We start from the raw sequence: 26377 nt of genomic DNA, 5'->3' as shown, positions 1-26377 counted from the left end.
CGGGCCAATCAGAGTGTGGAACGTTTTTTGGCGCTGCCGTTTGAGGCTGAACTGGAACAGAAGGTGGGCCGGCCGAGGTGGCTCCGGTTGTCTGTCGTGGCGGTGGGGCGGAGGCATGAGGAGGGACACTTGACTTTCAGTGAGCGCACCCGGATGTGCTGGCCGGGGGCGGCAGGCAGGTTGATGGAGGAGGGAGGGAGCAGCCTGTGAAACGGTGACGGCGGCCACCAGCCCGGGCGGGGACCGGGACTGGAAGAGGCCCCTGAACAGCCGGCTGGTCCGGCGACTGGGCTAGGGTGGGGGACTCGGGGCCGCAGGGACTAACGCCCAGCTGAGTCTGCGGGGGGTGGGGCAGGAGGGGCGAGGAGAAGGGTTGTCTTTACAGTTCGGAGAGAGACGAGGGCAAAGGGAGGTTTGGAGGAAGGTGGCCTGAAATAGTGAGAAGCTGGTAACGGGCGTGGTACAAGGAACCGAAAGGATATGGAAGAAAGGAGGGAGGTCTGTGTAAGTAGCCGAAAGGATTAAGTGACTAGAAAGAATGCCGGTGTAAGTGAAGGAAACGTGAGGTGTGGCTAGGTCAAAGGGCTAAGAGAAGACGGTCGGTGGAGCAAGGAAAAAGCCGTGGAAGTGGCTGGGGTCCGGGGCCGGAAGAGTGCCAGACGTGGCCGGAAGGCAGCGGAGCTGAGCGCAAAACTGAGAGTGTTCGGAAATTGGAAGACTTGGTGGCGAAAGAGGGTCAGGACTCAGATCCCACCTCGGAGAGTGGGCGACGTGTCCGGGATGTGGGATCAGAGGCTGGTGCGGTTGGCCGTTGTACAGCAGCTTCGGGCTGTTTATGGCGTTAAGGTCAAGGGTGGCCGTGGGCAGTGCGATCGCAGGAGACAGGAGACAGCAGCCACGGAAATCGTGGTAAGTTCTGGGGAAAGAGATTTAGGTTAAAAAAGGAGGGGGGCGTATTCCCTACCATCACTTATTACCGGGTCATGCTAAAATGTTCATTCTGTATGGATCCAAAAGAGAATATGTTTAAGTGTGTCAACTTCAGCAACACTGACATTTTGAACTAGATAATTCTTTGGGGGGCATTGGGGTTAGCTGTTCTGTGCATTATAGGATGTTTAGCAGCATCTCTGGGTTCTATGCTCTAGATGCGCGTAGCGTGTCCCAATTGTGACAAATAAAAATGTCTCCAGATACTGCTAAGTTATTGTATTTTGAACAAGTTGCACGTGGGAAGGGAGACAAACACTACCCCACCACCACTGTTTGAGTAATATTTGGAGAGGAACAAGGGGTACCAGTATCTTTTTTAAATGAATCAGTAGATGAGGTGTGACAGTATTAGAAATAGGCTTTAGATAATAACTTCATATTCACGTATTTGAAAAGAACATGCTTGCTGCTTGGCTATATCATATTTTTGAGACATAAAGGTTTTTTTTTTTAATTAATGAGTAAATTGAGAAACCACAGTGGAATGATTCAGAAGCTGTTGAATTTTGGGTGGTTGAGGTTAGGGGATTTCGAATGAGATTTTAATATCTCTACAGAATCGTCAAGAATTTCATTGTGAAAAATAAGTTGAATATAAAGCATTTTGTTTTAGATTTACTTGCCTAATTATATGGTGCTTTCTAAATACAGATGAAAACTAAAAATTAATTTTCATAACTCTTAATAGTTTATAGTTTCTGAAAGAAAATAAGTACTTGGAGAAGAAAACTGACAAATAATGTATATTCCTCTTAACAGCTTATAAATTCTGGAGAAATTATTTTTGTTGTTTGCAACTTATTGGCAACATATTTGCTTATATTTAAAAACTAAGTGGTTTCTTCTGATTGTAAAACTGGCTTTCCAAGATCTCAAATATAGTAGGTTTTGTACGTATATGAAAGAATTTGTATGCAGATTTTTTTCTTACCCCTCAAGAAAAACTGACACTTGGCCTTTAGAGTCAGATAGACCTGAGTTTGATTCCTGCTCTACCCCTACCTGGGGTGTGATCTTGGGCTGCTTGTCCTAAGCTTTAGTTTCCTACTCTATAAAATGGGAATGGTATCTCTCGTTGAGTTGTTTAGGGGATTTAAAAAAATTATAAGATCTGTAGATGAGACTAGCACACAATGCCTGTCACATGCCACTAGTTGTTATGATAATCAGAGGTCCTCATCCTAATTGGTAATCATGCTAGAAACCCTAATAAAAATATTCTAATAGAGAAATACAGAAGATCATTGTGTTAACACGAACGAGATCTAACATGTTACGTAATTATTTGAATACTAGATTTCTTTGGCTCTTTGGTGTTTGTTATCTAATGGTAGTTTTGAGCTCTTTAAGAAACTTGCTAGACATCTTTTTAAAGATGATATTGTAAGTGATGTTCTAATACATAAAATTTTAAAAGCATGTTATTAGTTTTATTTTATGAGATTAAATTATAGCACTTACTTGTGAAGCCAGTTATTGAGCGTAATGAGACTTGGAAAAAAAAACCCCTGAATTCTGGTTATGTAAGACATTTGTAAACTTACAGTCAGCTTCAGCATCTGATTTATTTTTGCATTTTGTTTGGTTGCACAGTATCAAGAAAATTCTGATTTACCCAAATAAGGGGTTGCCCATACTAAGTTTTTTTTTTATTTAATTTTTTTTTTTGGCTGCACCATGCAGCATGCGGGATCTTAGTTCCCCAACCTGGGATGGAACCCGTGCCCCCTGCAATGAAAGCACGGAGTCTTAACTACTGGACCACCAGGGAAGTCCCCCTAACTTTTTTTTTTTAATAGCTCACCTTGAAATAATTGTAACAGCAACAAATATTCTTTGAATGTTTGCTTTGTCAGACACTGATGTTTTACATCTTTTAATTCATTTAATTCTCTCTGCAACTCTATGACTTAGGACCTATATAAGGATACTGAGGCACAGAGAATGACCATTTAATCCAGGTCACTCAGCTAATAAGTGGAAGAGCCAGGATTTAAAACTTGGCAGTCCTGCCTCTAGGAGGCTGCTCACTTAAGCACTATGCTACACAGTCTTTTCTATATTCGTCAGTTAAATTGAGCCAGCTACTTGAAAAAGGACTAGTAAGATTTTGTCAGATCATTAAGAATACTGAATGATTTTGGCTGCACCGTGGTTTGCGGGATCTTAGTTCCCCGACCAGGGATGGAACCCAGGCTCACAGCAGTGAAAGCGTGGAGTCCTAACCAGTGGACCACCAGAGAATTCCCTGAATGATTTCTTATTATAAATAACAGGTTAAATAAGGTACTCTTACAACACAAGTGCTTCAAGAGCATTCATGGAGAGCAGATGTATCTAAACTAAATTAAATCACATATGATCTAAACTAAATCACATATGAGTGATTAGGTATGCCCACTTAATCTAATTTCATATAAGCAGACATATACAGGCTTGAATTTTTTTTTTAATTAATTAATTTATTTTTGGCTGCATTGGGTCTTTGTTGCTGGGCACGTGCTTTCTCTAGTTGCGGCAAGAAGGGGCTACTCTTCGCTGCGGTGCGCAGGCTTCTCATTGCGGTGGCTTCTCTTGTCGCAGAGCACGGGCTCTAGGCGCTCGGGCTTCAGTAGTTGTGGCACACGGGGTCAGTAGTTGTGGCTCGCGGGTTCTAGAACACAGGCTCAGTAGCTGTGGCGCACAGGCTTAGTTGCTCCAATTGCGGGCATGCGGGATCTTCCCGGACCAGGGCTCGAACCTGTGTCCTCTGCATTGGCAGGCGGATTCTTAACCATTGAGCCACCAGGGAAATCCCTTGAATTTACGTTTAAGTCCAAGGCAAAGCTACAACCTTCTTAATCAGTGACTCGTTTTTAAGAAGTTTGAATATATGCCCAAAGATAGTGGCAGATTCTTTATTCAGAGGTGTGCACAAACACTCAAGTTAACCAACATACAAATGTGCTCTTGGGATCTTCAAATGTATTAAAATTTGAATGCGAGTAATACATTCCACTCTGACTTTTTAAAATTGGTTTTGAAAGTACGACGTGAAATTTAAATTGTTTGCAGAATCCCTTCCTTGGATACCTCAGAACAGTTTGATTAGTACTCTCCCATAGAGTGTGGAAAAGATAATCAGGTATAAAAGGAACCACCCTGATATAATTTTAGGAAGTACTGAGTGACAGGAATTACTGTTATAGGCCAATTTGGCCTTTTGTTCAAGTTAGTATTTATAAGGTGACCAACGGAAAGTTTAAGGTCAGTATTTATATAGTTACTAAAGGAGCTTGTAGTATTTTCCAGAAATGTTAGCATATTGGGCCAAATTCTGTTTAAGAATTTCCTTACTGAACACTAAATGGATTGATTTTCTGTTGTGGGATTGGAAACTGAGGGAATTTGCTGCGTTGCTTAAGGGCAATGACTCTACCTTGACCATTTTTGTACTCCCAGCATCTAGCATAATATCTAGTATAAAGTAGTTATTTTTTAACAAATATACTTGATGTAATTGTTTTCTGTGTCTCGACCAATAGTTTATTTCTGCTATCTTGTTTTATTTTGTGAGGTTTTTAATTTGCCTAATGTTTAAGAAAACTTATATTGAGCCTAATATTTGTGTTAGGGTAACTGACTTTGTCATTTTAGGGTAAAATATTTGGAGTACCTTTTAATGCATTGCCCCAGTCTGTTGTTCCAGAATATGGACATATTCCAAGGTGAGCAAACTTTGAAATGAAGAGTAAATATTTCAAACTGGTATTGGAATGTTTAACAATAAATAGTTGAATGGCGCACAAAATTAGTTGGAACTAGCAAATGATTTTATTTCTCAACTAATGTAAAAAGTTGTTTTTTAAACTTTTGCATATTTTAACTTTTTAATTTGTACTCATTTTCAGGATTGAATTTTAAGGTTTAGTAATGAATAAATGTTAGAAAGCAAATTATTTTTGTTCTAAGGCAGAGTTTTCCGTTCTGTACCGATGTTTTCGTTGCTGTTTTGATGATACTCAGTAATATACTAAACTGCCAATTCATTTATAATTTTAATATTTTTTATCTTAGAAATGTTGGACAAAAGAATATTTAACTGTCGGAGTATTTGTGAATATAAATTATTTAACACTTGAGCTTTTCTGTGTCACTATTTGTAAATAACCTTTTGGACTAACTGCATCAGAAGTTGCTAGGGAAGTTTACGGCTTAAGAAAATAGTTTAAAAATGCGTAGTAGAAAGATACTACCTTAGCTCTTACTAATTCATTTCCCCTCTATCCAAAGTAAGGTTCATTCTGGCTGCTCTAGTCTAATAACTTAGGTTTTTAATTGGTGCGTTGTCCAAAAGTATTTGTTGAACACCTTGCTGCCTTAGAACAATTTTCCCTCACTCACCCTATAGATACAGATTCACAATCTTCATGAGGTAACCACTTACTATTTTGCTTTTTAAATGGCCTATGAAAGGTTTTTTTTAATGATGATTTTCAGCGTTTAGAATTGCAGTCATATCTCTAGTAATAATGACTAAATCTTTGTTGTAGTTTCTTTGTCTGCTTTTTTAAAAAGAAAGTTTTTCTGTCAGTTACTCTGCAACATTCAGCCACTATGCACCAGTACAATGCTTTCGTTTACTTGCAGCTGACATCCATTCAAATTTTTTGTTACCAGCTGTTACCTAAGCATCTAAAGCCAGTATTGTTAAAAATTATTCAGTATAAAGAAATTGAGCACACACCTCTAAATGTGTGAAGGATTGTAAGGACTGGGATGGATATATCTGACTTTCTGACAGGTAATGTTGGTGAGAAAAAAAAAAGCCTTGCTTTATTTTTGGGCAAATGTAGTTGATGGTAGGTTTTTTAAGCTATGTGCGCTGTGCAAGATCACCTGTGGAGAGAGAATAGGTAAAGAAATGGAGAAGGCCTTAGAGCCCTGGTTGATCCTAGGATGGAGAAGTCTGGCAGAAAAAGAGGAGCCAGAAAAAGTTTGAGAAAGAGCAGTCAGGGAGACAGCAGAAATTCCAAAAGTGTAGTGAAGAAGAGTATTTTCAGGGCCATCACAGAGTGGTCGAGTGTATCAACTGCTGGTAGGACAAGCAAGATAAAGACAGTGAACTGACCATGGATTTGGCAAGGCAGAGGCCATTAGTGATCTTGATGGAGTAATGGGGATGAGTCTGATTGCAGAGGGTTGAGCAAAGACTGGGATATGAAGAAGTGAAGGCAGTAAAAAAAAGACAAATCTTGTGCTCTGAGCTGAAGCAGAGAAATGGATTAAGATTGGCAAGGATCGGGGATGAGCAGGCTCACTGAAGTTGTCATGGGTAAAAAGATGGGCTTTAGAGAAGAATTTAGGAAGCAAGAAGGGAAACTAAAAGTAACCTTCTATCACAGAGATTAAAGGGATTTGTAGCATCAGAGCTGAAAGGGGTGTAGTCTCTGGCAGGAGAATAGGATTTAGTGAGATGTGTGTCTTACCACCTAAAAAGAGTTCTCTCTTTCAGTTTTCTTGTTGATGCTTGCACATCTTTAGAAGAGCATATTCATACAGAAGGGCTTTTTAGGAAATCAGGATCTGTTATTCGTCTAAAAGCACTAAAGGTAAGCATATTCTTGAACTATAATTTTTCATTTGTACCACTTTTTAATTTGGTTTTTAGGATTGAAATATTTAGAACTATTACATGAATTATGGACAGAAATTGAGTTTGCAGAAAGCTTTTTTTCATGGCAGAAGAACCTTTTTCTTTTTTCCAAAATGTATATCATTTATATAATGCTTTTTTTAAAAATTGAGGTATAATTGACAAATACATTTAAGGTGTACAACCTGATGTTTTGATATATGTATATGTTGTGAAATGATTGTCATAATCAAGCTATTTATATTTTATAATGCTTTAAAAGTTTACAGAGTACTTTCAGATTCATGGTCCTTGTTCCTATAATGTACTATATGAAATGAAAATTTTTTTAAATTTTGTTTTTAGCCTTCTAAAGAGAAGTGATAAATACTAAAACAAGAGTTAAGAGAAATTTATTAAAGAAAGCTCTTTAGAGTATAAGAAAGGATACTTTATTTGCATTAAACCCTTAAGCCCCCGAACGCTCAAGATTGTTGTATTTATTTCAGAATAAACTGGATCATGGTGAAAGATGCCTGTCTTCTGCACCTGCTTGTGATATTGCAGGGCTTCTTAAGCAGTTTTTTAGGGAATTGCCAGAGCCCATTCTCCCAGCTGATTTGCATGAAGCACTTTTCAAAGCTCAACAATTAAGAACAGAGGAGAAGAATAAAGCTACATTGTTGCTTTCCTGTCTTATGGCTGACCACACAATTGATATATTAAGATACTTCTTTAACTTTCTCAGGAAAGTTTCTCTTAGGTGAGTAGTAATTAAAAGTTTTGGGAGATGGTAGTTTAATTTCTCAACTAGCTAGATTTACCCTTATGATAAGAAATTAAATTTCATTTGGCATGGAAATTTTTCTTAAAAATATTATATTTTTCCTTACTATAAGAGGTATACCCTGTATCATTTAAAAAAACAATATACCAAATATAATATTTCCTTGCTGTCTTAGGGTTGTCATGGTGGATGCCTTAATGGCTTATTGGTGTTTATAGGCTTCTTAGTCCATTGAATGGCTTCAGATTATTGTGTTTCTAAAATATTTGCGATTTGCTTTTCAAATTTTTCCCTTCTCCCTGCTGTCATTGAGACTGCTGGTTTTAGACATACTTGGCTGCCTTCAGTACTTTGAATTTTCTGTGTGTGGGTTTGAAAAATCAAAGAAATGTGTTCAATTTGTGTGGAAAAACAAAGCGTGAGCTCTATGGGTAGCAATGTTTTTATGACATATATTTAAGCACAGAGAGGCTGTGTATTTCTGGTTCTGTCTTATTTCAAGCCAGTCATGTAGATGGGTAGATGAAGGATAACTGTGTCTTGATTTGTGTTTAACTGATAAAATAAGAGGTCTGCAAAATGTGCCCAATATGTTATTTTAACTCTGTATTTTTATCTTTAGCTCCATCTCATAAAACCTTTTTTCCTTTAAGGTGCAGTGAGAATAAGATGGATAGCAGCAATCTTGCTGTGATATTTGCACCAAATCTTCTTCAGACAAGTGAAGGGCCTGAGAAGATGTCTGCTAACACAGAAAAAAAGCTACGATTACAGGCTGCAGTAGTACAAACTCTTATTGATTATGCATCAGATATTGGTAAGGTATAGTTGCATTATTAAATAATGGGATTTGTTTAAATGAGGGAGATCCCAGCTTTTTCTAAGTGAACTATGAAGACAACTGTTAGAAAGTGGCTACATACTATTGAAATGTTTTGAGGGGGAGTAGAGGAACCATCTTAATTGTGAACATTTTCGTTTAGGACATGTTCCAGATTTTATCCTAGAAAAGATACCAGCTATGTTGGGTATTGATGAACTCTGTGCTACTCCATCACTAGAAGGCTTTGAAGAAGGTGATTATGAAACTCCTGGTGACTGTAAGAGAAAGCGAAGACAAAGTGTAGGAGGTAAGCGGTCATGGCAGTCCTGTTTGTGGATGTACAGCAATTTGCTTTTGCCTGAAATGTGTTTGAACATAAAAAAGCATAAGCTATGGTGTATGCCTTTTTGGTGCTTACAGCATAGTTGGAGAGGCATGACATATGCATGTGAAAAATAAAAATGACAATATAATCTAATATTTATGTGCTCGATGTTTAACACAAATATAAACTGCATTCCAGGGAGAAAAGTTCCCTGGTTGTAATGACCAGGGACACTATAAAAAGAAAGTTAAACTGAACCTTCTTGAAGAATGGGTAGAATCTAGGAGAACTGGGTGGAGGGTCAGAATATTTGTATCCTATTCGAGGATGCTATGAAGAAAGATTTGTGTAACTAGAAGTAATCTATGTCTGTGTCCGTAAGGTAGAAGTAATCTATGTCTGCATGACTTGAGTGGCTCAACCTAGGGATTAGGATGGTATTGTGATAAGCTTGAACTCACACTAAAGAATTAGAACATTAAACTGGGTATTGGAGAACCATTGAAGGTTTGGAGAGAGGCATAACATGATTACACTATTTTAGAAAATCATCTGGTTTGGAGAATTGAGACTTGGAGGTAGGGAGAATAGTCAAAAATGTGTGGCAGTAGTCCATGTGTGAGCTCATGACTTGAAACAATAATATAAATTAGCAGTATGAACTAAATAATGAAGGAAACATTACCAAGGAAGAATCAAAAAGAACCAAAGTTTCCTCTTGGTGGAATCAATCATGAGACTTCTTAATCTTCTTGATTGGGAAGACAGACTATTCCTCCAGTTGCCTTAGGAAATTTCTTATCTTTTGCGTATCAGAACCAATTTCTGTTAACTGTCCGATGCCTTTTTGAATCTTTTGGCTGATATGGTTTTGCCTCCTCCTTGGTTTTTTTTTTGCCTCCTTTGTAGATTTCCCTTATGCCTTCTTTGTTCTGTAACAAAGTACTGTACTGTACAGTACAGTACTGTAACAAAGTACCACAAAGTACCACAAACTGGGTGGCTTAAAACAACCAAAATTTATTGTCTCACAGTTCTGGAAGCTAGAAGTCTGAAATCAAGGTGTTGTCTGGGCCATGTTCCCTCTGAAACCTTTAAGGGAGAATCTTTTCATGCCTCTTCAGGCTTCTGGTGGTGGCTATCGATTCTTGCCATTCTTTGATTTGCAGCTGCATCACTTCAATCTCTGCCTGTGTTGTCATATGGCGAACTCCCTAGGTGTTTCTCTGTGACACCAATCACATTGAATTAGGGCCTACCCTAATGACCTCATCTTTATTTTTTTCTTTTTTTTAAGTGAAAGCAGGTTTATTTTAGAGATACACACTCCACAGACAGAGTGTGGGCCATCTCAGAAGGCAATAGGTAGACTGTCTTGAAGGGCGAGCGGCCCTGAGGTGTGAGGGTCTTAGTTTTTATGGGCTGGTAATTTCATAGGCTAACAAGTGGGAGGAGTAGTCTAACTATCTTGGAGGAGGGGTGGGGATTTCCAGGAGTTGGAGTACCACCCACTTTTTTGGCCTCTTATGATCGGCCTCTGAACTGTCATGGCACCAGTGGGTGTACTAATGACCTCATCTTAACTTGAGTTCATCTGCATAGACCCTAATTCTAAATGAGGTCACATTCACAAGTACTGGGAGTTAGGACTTAAACATATCTTTTTGGAGCACACAATTCAACCCACAAAACTTCCTACCCCAAATTCAGATATTCTTGGGTACAGATCATCTTATTACCCTTTTCCCTTTGTGATTTCATTCACTCCTGTAAGTTTCACTTATTGCATCTAAATAGATGAACACTTAAATCTCTACCACTGTTATCTCACAAATGTCAAACCACTTTAGTAAAAGTCTCTACTAGGCAGACATCACACTTCTGCTTTTCCTTGGTGCTTGAGCTCAGCATTTTGAAATGATCATCTTCACCTTCTTTAAACTGGTTCTTCTCGAATTCTTTTTTCTATTAATGGTACCACCATTCTCTAGTCACAGCTTTAAGCCATAGGTGCCCAACTATTACTTTACCGTCTGTATTCACAGAGTTTTCAGGTTCTGTAAGATTCTATCTGCAGTGTTTACTGCATGTTTACTGTAAGAATTTCCTTCTTGGTCTTTGTGCCTCCTCCTTGAATCTGCCCTGCTTATTGCTGTCAAGGCAATATTCTTAATATATAATTCTAATCATGTATCTCACATGCATACCCTTCAGAAACTTTCATTAATACTGATATCTGTAGCCTGACATTAAAGATCTTTCATAGGATTGCTTTACCATGCCTTTCTACTGTATCCTATCTCTCCTTTATGCAGTCTATACTTTAGTCAAACTGCTTTCTTTATTCATTATTTTTAGACACTTTGTTCTTTTGCTTATACTTTTTGATATAATGTTTTACTTCCATCTACCTCTACTGTTCAAATAATATCCACTTGTCAAAACCCAGCCTAAATGTCTTATCCAGCAAGCTTCCCCCCTCCCTTTTAAAAATTTACTGTTTATGTATTTTTATTGATCTGACATTGGTCTATAACATTATTGTAAGTTTCATGTGGACATTAAATTTCGACTTACCTATACACTATGGTGTGCTCACCACCAAAAGTTTCATTTCTATCCATCACCATACAGTTGACCCCCTTTACCCATTTCGCCCTTCCCACACCTCTCTTTCCCTCTGGTAACCATAACTCAGTTCTCTGTATCTGTGTGTTTATTTTGGTTTATTTGGTTTGTTCATTTATTTTGGTTGTTTTAGTTTGTTTGGGATTTTTATTCCACATATGAGTGGAAGCATGCGGTGTTTGTCTTTGTCTGACTTATTTCACTTAGCATTATACCCTCAAGGTCCACCCATATTGTCACAAATGGCAAGATTTTGTCCTTTTTTATGGCTGAGTAGTATTCATTGTGTATATATATACCACATCTTCTTTATCTATTCATCCATTGATGGACACTTAGGTTGTTTCCTCCCCCTGCCCCATTTTATTTATTTATTTATTTTTACATCTTTATTGGAGCATAATTGCTTTACAATAGTGTGTTAGTTTCTGCTGTATAACAAAGTGAATCAGTTATACATATACATATATCCCCATATCTCTTCCCTCTTGCGTCTCCCTCCCTCCCACCCTCCCTATCCCACCCCTCCAGGCAGTCACCAAGCACTGAGCTGACCTCCCTGTGCTATGCGGCTGCTTCCCACTAGCTATCTACCTTACATTTGGTAGTGTACATATGTCCATGCCTCTCCTTCGCTTTGTCACAGCTTACCCTTCCCCCTCCCCATATCCTCAAGTCCATTCTCTAGTAGGTTTGTGTCTTTATTCCTGTCTTACCCCTAGGTTCTTCATGACATTTTTTTTTTCTTAAATTCCATATATATGTGTTAACATACGGTATTTGTCTTTCTCTTTCTGACTTACTTCACTCTGTATGACAGACTCTAGGTCTATCCACCTCATTACAAACAGCTCAATTTCGTTTCTTTTTATGGCTGAGTAATATTCCATTGTATATATGTGCCACATCTTCTTTATCCATTCATCCAATGATGGACACTTAGGTTGTTTCCTTATCGTGGCTATTGAAAATAATTCTGCGGTGAACATAGGGATGCGTGTGTCTTCTCAAATTAGTGTTTTCATACTCTTTGAATAAATACCCTCATATGGAATGGTTGGATCATAAGGTGGTTCTAGTCTGAAATTTTCGAGGAATCTCCATAATGTTTTCCACAGTGGCTGCACCAATTTACATTCCCACCAACAGTGTATGGGGGTTCCATTTTCTCCACACCCTCTCCAACACTTGTTATTTCTTGCCTTTTTGATAATAGCCATTCTAACAGGTGTAAGATGGTATCTCATTGTGGTTTGGATTTGCATTTCCCTAATAATTAGTAATGTTGGACATCTTTTCATGTGCCTGTTGGCCATCTTTGTCATAAATTAATTGTCCATATATGTATGGATTTATTTCTGGGCTTTGAATTTTGTTCCATTGATATGTGTCTGTTTTTCTGCCAATACCAGGCTGTTTTGAATACTATATAGCTTTGTAATATAATTTGAAATCTGGGAGTGTGATACCTTCAGCTTTGTTCTTTTTTCTCAGGATTGCTTTGGCTTTTCAGGAATTTTTGTGTTTCCATATAAAGTTTAGGATTTTTAATTCTGTTGACATGAAAAATGTCATTGGGATTTTGACAGGGATTGCATTGAGTCTTTAGGTTGCTTTAGGTACTATGGACATTTTAATAGTGTTAATTCTAATAATGTATGAACACAGAGTATCTTTCCATTTCTTTGTGTCTTCTTCAGTTTCTTTCAACAGTGCCTTAGCATTTTCAATGTACAGGTCTTTTACTTCCTTGGTTAAATTTGCTCCTAGGTACTTTCTTCCTTTTGTTGTGATTGTAAAATGGGATTGTTTTCTTATTATTTCAAATAGGTTTTTAGTGGAGTCTTCAGGGTTTTTTTTTTATATATATATATATATATATATATATATATAAACTATGTCCTCTGCAAATAGTGACAGTTTTACTTCTTCCTTTCAATTTGGATATCTTTTATTTATTTATTTTTTCCTTTTCTGTTTGCTCTGGTTAGGACTTTCCATACTGTATTGAATAAGAGGGGTGAGAGTGGGCATCCTTATCTTCTTCCTGATATTAGAGGGAAAGCGTTCACCTTTTTGCTATTGAGTATAAGGTTGACTGTGGGTTTATCATATATGGCCTTTATTATGTTGAGGTACTTCCCTTTTATACCCATTTTATTGAAAGTTTTTGTCACAGATGGGTGTTGAATCTTGTCAAATGCTTTTTACATCTATTGAGATGATCATATGATTTTTATCTTTCATTTTATTAATGCAGTGTATCATGTTGATTGATTTGTGGGTATTTGATCCTTTTAATGTAGTGTTGTATTCAGTTTGTCAATATTTTGTTGAGGATTTTTGCATCTATGTTCATCAGAGATACTGGCCTATAATTTTCTTTTTTTGCATTGTCTTGCCTGGTTTTGGTGTCAGGGAAATTTGGCCTCATAAAATGAGTTAGCACGTGCTCCCTCCTCTTCAGTCTTTCGGAAGCATTCGAGAAGGATAGGTATTAAATCTGTTTTGAATGTTTGGTAGGATTCACCTGTTTTGTTTTGTTTTTCGCCTTTGATTTCTTGATTGACCCAGTAGTTCAGTAGCATGTTGTTTAGTCTTCACGTACTTCTGATTTTTCAAGCTTTCTTCCTGTAGTTGATTTCTAGTTTCATACCATTATGATCGGAAAAGATGCTTGATATGATATCGGTCTTCTTAAACTTATTGAGACTTGTGTTGCAAGTTATGGTCAGTCCATGAGAATGTTCCATGTGCTCTTGAGAAGAATGTGTGCTGCTGTATTTGGACGGAATGTTCTGTATAAATCTATTGAGTTCATCTGGTCTGATGTTTCATTTAAAACTGCTACTTCCTTGTTGACTTTCTTTCTGGATGAACTATCCATTGATGTAAGTGGGGTGTTAAAGTCCGTACTGTTATCGTGTTGTCAGTTTCTCCCTTTAGGTCTGTTAATACTTGCTTTATATATTTGGGCACTCATATATTAGGTGCATATATATTAACTGTTGTTTCTTCTTGGTGAATTGTCCCCTTTATCATTATATAATGTCCACCTTTGTCTCTTGTTAACTTTTTTAGCTTGAAGTCATTTTTGTCTAATATGAGTATGGCTATACCCATTTTCTTTTGGCTGCCATTTGCTTGGAGTATCATCTTCCATCCCTTTGCTTTGAGCCTATGTTTGTCTTTAGATCTGAAGTAAGTCTCCTGGAGGCAGCATATAGTTGGGTCTTGTTTTTAATCCATCCAGCCACTCTGTCTTTCGATTGGTGAATTCAGTCCATTTACATTTAGGATGATTATTGATAGATGAAGACTTAGTACTGCCATTTTATCTTTTGTTTTCTGACTGTTCTGTATCTCCATTGTTTCTTTTTCTTTGTGTTTCTGTCTGCCATTTTGGTTCGATGGTTTTCTATGATGTTTTTCTCAGTTTTCTGTTTTATGTTCTGTGTCTCTGCTCTAGATTTATATATATATATATATATATTTTAAATAAATTTATTTATTTTGTTTGTTGATTTTTGGCTGCGTTGGGTCTTCATTGTTGCACAAGGGCTTTCTCTAGTTGTAGCAAGCAGGGGCTACTCTTCGTTGTGGTGCGCAGGCTTCTCATTGCGGTGGCGTCTCTTGTTGCAGAGCACAGGCTCTAGGCATGCAGGCTTCAGTAGTGTGGCATGTGGGCTCTAGAGCGCAGCCTCAGTAGTTGTGGTGCACAGGCTTAGTTACTCTGCAGCATGTGGGATCTTCCCAGACCAGGGCTCGAACCCATGTACCCTTCATTGGCAGGCAGATTCTTAACCACTGCACCACCAGGGAAGTCCCTCTAGATTTATATTTTCTGATTACTATGAGGTTTGTGTAAATTGTCTTACAGATAAAAGTCCTTTTTCTGCCAATAGCATCTTACTACCTTCATTTGCCTATATGAGTTTCATCCTTTTCCTTTTACCTTTCTGTTGCCTGAAATTGTCTCTTTATGTTTTGTGTTCTCTACCAAATTGAAGTAGCTATAGTTTTACTGCTTTTTTCCCTTTAACCTTTATTATAGAATTGTTTGACAGCTTATTTTGATATAGAGTTGCAATTTTCTGATTCTGTTTATCATCTTACTCAAAATTTTGTTTACTTTTGCCTTTTTGTTTTCTGGTAGAAGAGTTCCTTCCAACATTTCTTGTAAGGCAGGTCTAGCACTGATGAAGTCTGTCAGCTTCTGTTCATCTGGGAAACCCTGTATTTCTCCTTCATATCTGAATGATATAGCTGACAGTTTTTATCTTTAAATATATTGAGTATGTCATTCCATTCTTTCCTGGCCTGTTGAGTTTTTTTGGATGGCGCCATTGTCTACTCAGTCATCAAAGTCAGAATTCTAGACGTCCTTATCTGCTCTTTCCTCATTCGCATATCCGACTATCACTTTGATCTCTTAAATACCTTTAATAATGCCTCCATTTCCATAGCTGCTACCTCAGTTAAGACCTTCTTCTCTTGCCTGGCTAATTCCCACTCTTCCTTCAGGTCTCAGCTTAAATACCAGTTCCTCAAGGATACCTCCTCTAACTCCACAGTCTAAATCCATTGTTATATTTGTACTTCACACTATTTACCCATTTGTCAATAGGTATTTATTTCCTTAGTGTATTTAATGTTTGTTTCCTCCAATAGAGTAAGTTTTGTAAAGGTCACTGTTTCATATTTTGGCCACTGTTGTATCTTCATTGTGTCTGACACATAATAGGTACAAAATAGATATTCGTTGAATGACTGAATAGCATACTTAGAAGAAACTTTAGCTAGTTTGCCTGTCTCCATCCAAGGAGGCTTACCCCCCAATAAATCTGTCATACTGCTGCAGATTTAGTGATTTTCCTAAAGTGCAGAAATGATGACTTTGTTCCTTTTTGCCTTTGGAGAAGTTCAAGTTCTTCAAAATGATACACAGCCCTGTTCTGCCTAATACACAAGACTTATCTCTTACCGTATCCACTGTTCACTGTTTGCTCTAGCAGTATCAAACTCCTGGTTTCTAGTATACATAAATTCTCTTTTTTCTTACATACCTTTGCATATACTAGTCACCTTGCCTGAATTCTACCTTCCACCCTAATCAACACCTACAAATCCTTCAGAACACTGTCCAGGTTTTATTTCCCTTGCAAAGATTCCTCTCTTAATGCCTTTTCTTTCCTTCCTCAAAAGGTAATGATTTCCTCTTCCATACTCTTTCTATACATTATAGATACTTGTTTTACAGTTCATTCTGTATTTATTTATTTGTATGTTTTTTGTTTTTGATGTGGACCATTTTTAAAGTTATGTTTTTAGTTTTTTGACTGTGAGACATGTGGGATCTTAGCTCCCCGACCTGGGATCGAACCCACACCCCCTGCATTGGAAGGCAAAGTCTTAACCACTGGACCACCAGGGAAGTCTCTCATTCTGTATTTAATGTCTTCCTATTTATCTATTTTTTTTTTTGAGAGATATGGGAGTATAAGAGGGGAATGAAATACAAATATATCCTTTAGTATTTTTCCCCTATTTTGAAATAATTCCTTTTACATGACCTTAAGTGACTTTAAAACATATAAGCTGATATAAACTTAGATGCTAAAAGACCACAAATAGCAATATGAATTATTGATAAAAGTTAGGTAAATGTTGTTATAATTGATTATATGATTATAAATATGCCTTGCATTTCAGATTTTGTTAGTGGAGCATTAAATAAACTTAAATCTAACAGGACACCCTCTATTACACCTCAACAGGAAAGAACTGGTAGGTATTATATATATTTATTTAAGTGGACATTTATATATATTATACAAAAATTAATTACGATAATGATTACCTAACTTATTTTGTTTAATCAATTCCAAATGTAATTTTTAGTGGAGATATTGTACTATAATATTATGACATTGGATATATATATGTAATACATAATATATAATTACATTGGATATAATGAACGTAAAATTGTAGGTATGAATTTATTTTAGTCTATTGTTATATCTTTGATCTTCTGAATCATGTTCTTCCATTTGTAAGTTGGATGATATTGAACATGTGAAAATAAATCTCATTTTTATTTTAGAACCAGAAGTTTATTAATATTTGTTCCAATTTTTTTTTTTTTTGGTTTGCTTGTGGCTGAAATTATTCAACCCAGTAATAGAAAATTTGATCACTTGTTTTGTTTTCTAGATTGAAGACATTAACTGGTTAATACTCAGTTATGATGAAAATCAAAAATATTTAGATCAGTTTTTGTTTCAACACCTTGATTATAATTTTTCTTGCCTATTTAATACTCTTTAATGTGAATTATATGCATCTTTTAGTCTATTTGGTGTTGAAGTTACTAAGAGTCTGGCCTCTTTGCAACTTCACTGTTTTTATTTTAAGTAATTGCATAGTGTTAATTTAGTTTTATAATATATATTTGATAATGTTAATGTAAACATATCCCCCCCATTTTTGGTTATAAGAAATAGCTTTATAAGAAGAAATTATATAAAGTGTTTGTATTTTATCAACTTTGTGGGAGAAAAAACAAGTTTTCTTTTTTTCAGCCCAGCTATCCATTTCACCAATGATTCTTACACCAAATGCTAAGCGTAAACTACCGGTAGATTCCCATGGTTTCTCAAGTAAGAAAAGGAAGTCCATCAAGCACAATTGTAACTTTGAGTTGTTGCCAGGTAATCTCTTCAGTAGCACTTCTACACCAGTATCAGGTAACAAATAGAATTTATATAATTGGGTTATAAACATTAACATGAGTGCCTATTCTGGGCAAAGTGCTATTTCATATTAATATGACCCTTTAGGAGCCAGAGTTTTATTCTCTGTTTTATCAGATCTCTGAATTTTATAAAGTCCCCTAACTTTTAAAATAGACAGTGGTTCAGTATAATTTGTGTGTGTGTGTGTGTGTGTGTGTGTGTGTGTGTGTGTGTGTGTGTGTGTGTTTTACTGCCATGCCTATTGAAAGTTATGGGTCACTGTGGATAGGATAGCACTTGTGCTCAGGTTTTACGTGATTGAACATCCTAAATTCTACTTTAGTTACTTCTGGATCTGTAGCTGTGGCTGGATTGCTGTCTTTTGTTGAGTTGAGGTCACCAGCGTTTGAGCATCTCTGAATCCAGAGTAGGGGTGTTACCATTGAAGTACCATTGTGGGTTAATTTGGGGGGCAGTATTTTTAAAGTTTTATACTCAAGTGGCTTTTATAAAAAGCCATCCTTATGGCATGGTTTCCACATCCCTTACCAGCCCAGCCATTTTATTCCAAATGAAATACAAGTTCCTAATGTGGCCAACCAGAGCCTTCAGAGAAAAATATAATCATGCTAATTTGAATACCAAATTTTTGTTAGTGTGATCTTGGATTGAGTCGGCTCCTTTAGCATGTGTAGAATACAAGTTGGCTCGTATTAACCTGTGGTCAACCCAAAATGAATTGAAACTCTAAGCCCAGAGTCTTCCATCTCATATTTGTGTCACATTTAGACAAAATGTGAGTAGCCTCTGATTCTTTTAGATTTTCTTTGGTTTCAGACAATGTTAAGAGTTTCAATTTGAATTTGTTAGCTGGGTTATGAGGTTTTCTTCCCAAAAGCCTCTCTTTCGCTTTTGTTATCCGAAAGGTTTACATTTTCCTTGTTTGTTGTATTAAAAAGGTGAACAGAATAGCAACTTGTTCTCTATGGTTCTTCAGGTTCTCTGTGGTTCATTAAAGTGTAATGATAAGAACTCTGAAGCTATGTTTGTAGTTCTATCTGTATTCACAGGCTGGAGACTTAAACTCCTTTAAAGTAACTTAGTGTGTTTTTAGTATTTAAAGGCTTTCTGCTTTGGAGGACTACTTCCAAGTGACAGATGTGAATCATAGTTCTACCTGCCTTTGTTTATTAGCAATACATCATCTTCCCCAAGAAATGAACCTGCAGATTCCTTCTCTCCAAGTTCCCCAAAAATAGATTAAACATTATGTTACTGTAACATTAGCGAAACTTCTTTTATAAAAAAATTAACAAGTTCAGCATCAGTAATTCTATTATTTTAACTCACCATTTTTCTTTGACCCTTTCTCAGCCACAATTCAGTAAATTGCATCTGCAAAATTGAAAATGAGTTGGTTTCTAAGTTTGGATTATAACAGATATGATGCTTTTCTTTAATATATGTAGGCAACAAGATTAATCTACAATCCATAGTGTACTTATTTTTAATTTTTTTCTAATATGTGTTGTAACTGTGTGTTATTCCATCTATTCTGACTGTGCCTCCTTGTCACCACTGATATATTTTCAAGATAACTAGACTGCAGCCCTAGAATAAAGCTACCTATGTCACATTGGATATATCATATTGCCTCCAAGCTTTCTTTTTAGCCAAATGCACCCAAAAAGTCACTGTAATGGTTGTATTATTTTCTGGTTTTGTAATTGAAAAAACATGGATATTTCTGTTTGGGGACCTGTGAATTCTTTATCGATACCAATGATAAGTTGAGAGGGTTCATGTTTGTTGAGTGTATCCTGGGCAATATTCAAATACAAATCAAATGTATATGGAGCCTTTGCTCATAACTATTATACTTTTCCCTAATTTTTTATTATAGTTGGTTTCATGGTATAGTGTTAAATAACTTAATCAAAATGAGCTGTTGTAACCTCCAGTTGTTATCATGGAACATGGCAGTAGCCAAGTGGTTAGGTGTATGTTATAGATCATCAATTTTTGTTTGTTTGCCAAAACTTTTGGACAAATTGCACTCCAGAGTCAGGTAGACAGCAAGTTGGCTAGCAGGTGCATACTGGATACTCAGATACTAAATTGTTTTTCAGTAGTTTATTTTTGATAAGAGCATTAATTAATCTTATGTACCAGGTACTGTGCTAGACATCTTATATACGTTACAGTAATATTTATATTCACCATAGAAGTCCAGTTTTAGAGCCTAAAGCCATTTAGTAAGTGGTGGACAAACTCAAGTCTGTCTCGAAAGCTTGCTCCTTCTCCAGTCTGCAACAGTGCCAACCCCTCCCTTGTAGTATTACAAGAGTTTAAAGCAAAACTCTAATATAAAAATAATGTTTAATCTGACCTTTAATTGGTAACTAAAAAGTAAGAAATAGATTTTTTTTTTCAGTTGACTTGGGTTATTTGACCCCTGAAGATTCTAACCAGAAATTATGTGATTTTGTGGTTGTTTAGGGGTGGAAATTAAGACTTCAAATCTAATTGCTATTAATATTTTATACTTTGAAAAGAAAATGAGTATGTGTGGTCTATCACGTGTGGTTATTTTTATAGTTCACTTTGATACAAGCCCAGAAGGGTCATCTCAGAGTTCACTCTCTCCTGTCGCCGTCAATGGAAACCATTTGATCAGTACAGGTGTGCTAAGGCGAAGTAAAAGGCTTGCAAGCAAAAAAGTTTGCAGGTAATTTATCCAGGTTGGATAAAAATTTGGTATATACAGTTAATAAAATATTTTGTGTCTTTCTACTGAGAATCATAATTTTTAAAAATGCCCTTTGCCTTTATAGTCTTATTAATCAAGTGCATATCCTCTAGAGAAAGATTCCTAATTTGAATCCATTTTACTTGCTTAAAGTCCTATTTTATGTTGATGTGTGTAATTTTTAAATTTCCTTTTAATATAAAAAGCTAGTCTACCCTAATGATTCTGGTTTATAAGTGACTAAACTCTGGTGATAAACAGGAAAGTTTATTTTATAAAATACTTGTATTTTTTATGCAAATACAATGTGCTCCTATATGGTATCTTAAACCTAAAAAATTATTACTCTATTCAATTACTAACAATGTGATTTGCTCTGGACTTTCAAACTTTATTTCGTAGGAATTCCAGTTCTTATGCTATAAACTGATGTTTTTAATTTGACTCTTTCTAGGGTGGAATCAGGAAAAGCAGACTGCTTCTCTCCTAAAATCAGCCGTAAAGAAAAGGTTCGAAGATCTCTTCGTTTGAAATTTAATCTAGGGAAAAGCAGCAAAGATGGAGTAAGTGTCTTTCACCATTTCATTGAAGTTTATATTAGGATAAAGCTGAAGACTTGATGCTAAAAGACTCTCTCAACCCTGCCTCTCTTCCATCTACTGTCCCATTCTCTGCTCTTCTTTATACCAGCCCTTACACTTGAGTTGTTATCTCCAGTTCCTCCTTTTCTATTCTGCTGAAATCAATTCCAGTGAAGCTTTCATCCCCAACGCTCACTGAAACAGCTCTCATAAGATCACTCATGAATTGAGCATTGCTCAGACCAGTCCTTGTTAGCCTTGATATGTCAGCAGCATGTAACCTGGCTGATGACTTGCTCCTCTCTGGCATACTTTCTTTCCTTGCTTCAAGGACATATAGTCTCATGATTTTCTTCCTTCTTCGTCAGTTAATTTTCTAATTCCTTTACATTGGAGTGCCCAAAACTTTGCCCTTGGGTTTTTCTTTTCTCACTCCACTCACTCAGGGTGATCATCAGCTCTAAACATCATGTATATACTTACGACTTATATACTTACGACTTCAAGTTTATATACTTACGACTTGAAGTTTATATCTCTAGCCCCAAATGCTCTCCTGAACAACTTGACTGTTTAACTGACCTACCTACTTGACCTCCCTACTTGGGTGTTGATCCCAAGTAGGGAGGTGTTGACATCTCAAGTGTAACCTGCCCCAAATAGAGCTCCCAAGATGCACTTCTCCACTGTTGGTATTTCTCCACTCCTCCCCGTCTCCTCCACCCACACTTCTGTTCTACCTGTAGTCTTCACCATCTCACTTATGGCAACTCATTCTTCTAATCACTTAGGCCAAAAACCATGCAGGCATTCTTTTTTTTTTTTTAACATCTTTATTGGAGTATAATTGCTTTACATTGTTGTGTTAGTTGCTGCTATATAACCAAGTGAATCAGCTATACGTATACATGTATCCCCATATCCCCTCCCTCTTGCGTCTCCCTCCCACCCTCCCTATCCCACCCCTCTAGGTGGTCACAAAGCACTGAGCTGATCTCCCTGTGCTATGCGGCTGCTTCCCACTAGCTATCTATTTTACATTTGGTAGTGTGTATATGTCCATGCCATGTATATGTCCATGCTCTCTCACTTCGTCCCAGCTTACACTTTCCTCTCCCCAAGGAGAGGAAACGGTCCTCAAGTCCGTTCTCTACATCTGCATCTTTATTCCTGTCTTGCCCCTAGGTTCTTCAGAACCACTTTTTTTTTAGATTCCATATGTATATGTTAGCATATGGTATTTGTTTTTCTCTTTCTTACTTCACTCTGTATGACAGACTCTAGGTCCATCCACCTCACTACAAATAACTCAATTTCGTTTCTTTTTATGGCTGAGTAATACTCCATGGTATATATGTACCACATCTTCTTTATCTATTCACCTGTCCATGGATACTTAGGTGGCTTCCATGTCCTGGCTATTGTAAATAGTGCTGCAGTGAACATTGTGGTACCTGTCTTTTTTTGAATAATGGTTTTCTCTGGGTATATGCCCAGTAGTGGGATTGCTGGACCATATGGTAGTTCTATTTTTAGTTTTTTAAGGAACAACCATACTGTTCTCCATAGTGGCTGTATCAATTTACATTCCCATCAACAGCATGCAGACATTCTTGACCCCTCACTTTCTCTCACATGTACCGTCAAAACCATTAGGGAATCCTGTCTAACTTCTGCTTTCAGTCTATCCAGGCTGACTATTTCTCACCAGTACTACATTTCTAACCTTCTCTAAGTTATGTCATCTGGAACTTGGATTACTACAAGTTCCTACTAGTAGGTCTACCTGCTTCTACCTTGCTGCAGTACTAGAGCCAAAATTATCCTCTAAAAACCAGAGTTAAATCATGTCACTCATGTCACTCCTCAGCTCAGAACCCTTCAGTGACTCCTTGCTTCACTCTGAGGGGAAAAAAAGAGAAGCCAAAGTTCTTACACTGATCTGCAGTGCCCCGCATGATCTGTTCCTGGCCTCCCTCTTGGAGCTCTCCTCCTGCCACCCTCCCTTGCTCTCTCGGCTTCATTCACTTTTGCCTCCTGCAGTTTCTCAAGTGTGCCAGACCTTGCTTCAGCCTTAGAGGCTGCACTGGCATTTTCCTGTTCTGGAATGTTCTTCCCCCTCATACCTTCATGACTGTCGCTCTCATTTTTCTTTACTCACAAATCATCTTCTGTTCACTGTGTTTAAAATTATACCCCACCCTTCACCACTCCGTATCCTCCTTACCCTGCTTTGCTTTTGTCCTTAGCACTTTTCACCTTATATATTGTATATTATACTTTATAGTTTATTGTCTGTCTTCTGGTCTAAATCTGCCCATCAAGAATGTAAATTCCATGAGGTAAGATTTTGTTCTGTTTTTCTGTTTTCTTTCACTCTTGTGAACAGGTACTGGCACAGTCATCACACACACAAAAAGTTTTTTAAGTTAATTTGTGAGGCTGTTTTTATTTTAGATCATAAAATATCCACTAATAGCCAAGTCAAATGCTTATAATTTTCATCAGCATGCATGCAAGTATATTGTGTTTGCTATAAAATTGTTCCTCAATTATATACACACCTTTTAAAATCAGCTGTAGAGGATTTTGATAACTACAAAGTAATATTTTGAATTAACTAGGTTTATTTCTTAACCAAAACTTTTTCAATTTGTTCTGTACAGAATGTGTGTTCTGGTGTCGATAGATCTGAAAATGTTGGTCGACGACTTGCAAATCAACAAAGTTTAAAAAATAGGATTGAATCTGTAAAAACAGGTCTGCTTTTTAGCCCATATATTGATGAAAGATTAACAAAAAAAGGTATATTTACATGATATTGTTAGAGTTTTATCCCAAAAGCCTACTTTCGTTGTTTTTTAAAAAATTTTCTTCCCATTTTAGTGAGATATAATTGACATATAACCTTTAGTTGTTTTTAATGATAAAATATATTAAGTAATTTACTATTCTAGAAATTGAAAATTCGTGTTTGAATAATGAAAATATTGGAATTGCAATGTATTTGTCTATGAATAATTGGAGGATCTTTAAAAATGTAAATATAAAGATGTTTGACATATTTATAGGTAAAAATTATCTCTTTTAACACAAATCTAGTTTATCGGAATTAAATGCTTAGTATTTAATTTGTCATGTATTTGAATAACATTTCAAAACTAGGTCAGATATAAATGATTAAAAACACTGAACTGCTTTATTTTAGGTTCAAAAAAGATCAGTAAGTCTGAGGAAAACTTATTAACTCCAGAGCGACTAGGTGGAAGAAATTACCGGATGTCTTGGACAGGACCTAGTAATTCAAGTTTTCAAGAAATAGATGGAAATGAAGCTTCTCCAATAGATGCAGTTCTTGAGGTGGAAAACTCTTCCTTGGAGACCGATATGATGGTTGAAAAGTCACCTGTTAGGTCATATGAGCTTACCCCTTCTAATGTACACAGTAGGCATAATAACAACGTAACTGGCAGCTCTCTTAGTGGGGATGAAAATAACCTGACCACAGAGACTGTGGTGAAAATTCAGAAAGCATTTTCTGAATCTGGAAGTAATCTTCATGCATTGATAAATCACAGGCAGTCATCATTAACTAATGTAGGGAAAGTAAAATTTAATGAAACATCTTCTATCAAATGTAGCACAGAAAAAAATCTATTTGAAATTAATAATTTCACTGTGATAGAATCCAATGAACACCACACTAGTAAAGATGAAATTAGTTTTTCAGAAAGAGACTTCTCACTACATCAAACTCAAAAATTGGGTAGAGAAGCCCCTATAAAATGTTACTCAACTCAGATGAAGATAGAACTAGAAGACAACATTCATTCGAATATACCAAAAGATTATTTAAGCAAGCAGGAATTGTCCAGTGATGAACAAATAAAGAAACAAGAGTCCCCAAGGGATACACTAAATACTATATTAAAGGAGAATGAAAATATGATTGAAGAGAACTTACTGAAATGTGCAGCTTCTAGAGAGGACGTGGCTAGCGCCTCTTCCTCAGAGCAGATTACGTGTAATAGTGCAAACCTGTCAAAACCTAGGCCTGTGAGAATTGTTAAACAGCAGTCACTGGTGGAAACATGTGATAAAACGGTTTCTGAACATTTACAAATGACAGAGCATGGAAAGGTTTCAGACCACATACAGTGGTTTAACAATCTTTCTTTAAATGAACCAAATAGGACAAAAGTTAAGTCACCTCTTAAGTTTCAGCGTATGCCTGTCCGTCAGTCTGTCAGAAGAATTAATTCTTTGTTGTTGTATGGTGGACAACCTCCAAGACATAAACTAGCAAGTCTTGGTGATGCTGCTTCTCCTCTGGTTAAATCAGTGAGCTGTGATAGTGCTCTTCCCTCTCATGTAGAATGTACATCAAAAGATTCCTCTATTCCATGTACCAGATCAAGTCCTAAAGAACAGAAGTCTACATCATGCAAACAGTCGAATGTTGATGCGATTTCAAAATCAAGCATGGAGGTAACTTCTACATCTTTCTCACAAATGAAGAGGCACCCAAACTCTGGAAATGCTTCTCTTGGGTCCACCAGAGTTTGTAAGCAGGAAGTGATATCTAATGGCCAAATTAAGGTTCCCTTGGACGATCTGACAAATCATGATATAGTAAAATCTGTTGTAAATAATGATATGGGCTTTTCTCGTGGCATAAATAACAGGGTCCTTAGAAGACCATCAGATAAAGAGAGGGTCTGGTATAAAGGTTCTCCAAAAAATCCTATTGGAAAAGCTCAACTACTACCAACAAGTAGACCTGTAGACTTGTAATTGGTAAATGTTATACTACTTGTCATTAATGTAAATAAAATTAGCAATTGGTGATATGACTTGCAAGGTAATCTACGTGTTAGTTTGTAGCTCAGAATGATTGGTGTGTGATCAATTTTAATTTCATTGCACAAGCAACTTGAATTCTTAAGCTTGTATAAATGATGACTTTGTTTTTCTTAATTATGGCAATATTTAAACTTATTAATTTTATTGTCATCTCTCAAAGCAGAGGTTACACTTTACTTTTTTAAAGAAATTGTTGACTGGGTTTATAAGAAATTAATTTTTGAAAATTGCATGAATTTTATTTTTTAACATGCGATAGAAGAATGGAATGAGTTGT

The 26377-nt window shown here is 36.7% G+C and overlaps 1 protein-coding gene across 2 annotated transcripts; it reads left to right on the top strand.

Moving 5' to 3' along the window:
* Positions 1–780: 780 nt before the first annotated feature.
* LOC309963639 (inactive Rho GTPase-activating protein 11B-like) lies at positions 781–26031 on the top strand (the record flags this gene model as incomplete). 2 transcript variants are annotated; one of them, XM_082842109.1, is made up of 12 exons in its annotated part: positions 781–909; positions 4630–4700; positions 6488–6584; positions 7117–7370; positions 8048–8211; positions 8378–8524; positions 16883–16957; positions 17755–17919; positions 20506–20635; positions 21111–21219; positions 23904–24042; positions 24446–26031. In XM_082842109.1, 12 exons carry the CDS (start codon positions 781–783, stop codon positions 26029–26031), a joined length of 3066 nt encoding a protein of 1021 aa, XP_082698235.1. The 2 variants fall into 2 exon arrangements, with proteins under 2 accessions (XP_082698235.1, XP_082698236.1); XM_082842110.1 differs by lacking the exons at positions 16883–16957; positions 17755–17919; positions 20506–20635; ... (1 more) ...; positions 23904–24042; positions 24446–26031 and having other exon boundaries at positions 8048–8177; positions 8402–8455.
* Between the last annotated feature and the right edge of the window lie 346 nt (positions 26032–26377).

Source organism: Leucopleurus acutus (assembly GCF_964270905.1).
Source record: "Leucopleurus acutus genome assembly, chromosome: 1".
NCBI classification, from domain to species: Eukaryota; Metazoa; Chordata; class Mammalia; order Artiodactyla; family Delphinidae; genus Leucopleurus; species Leucopleurus acutus.
This window is presented reverse-complemented; position numbering and strand designations above follow the sequence as displayed.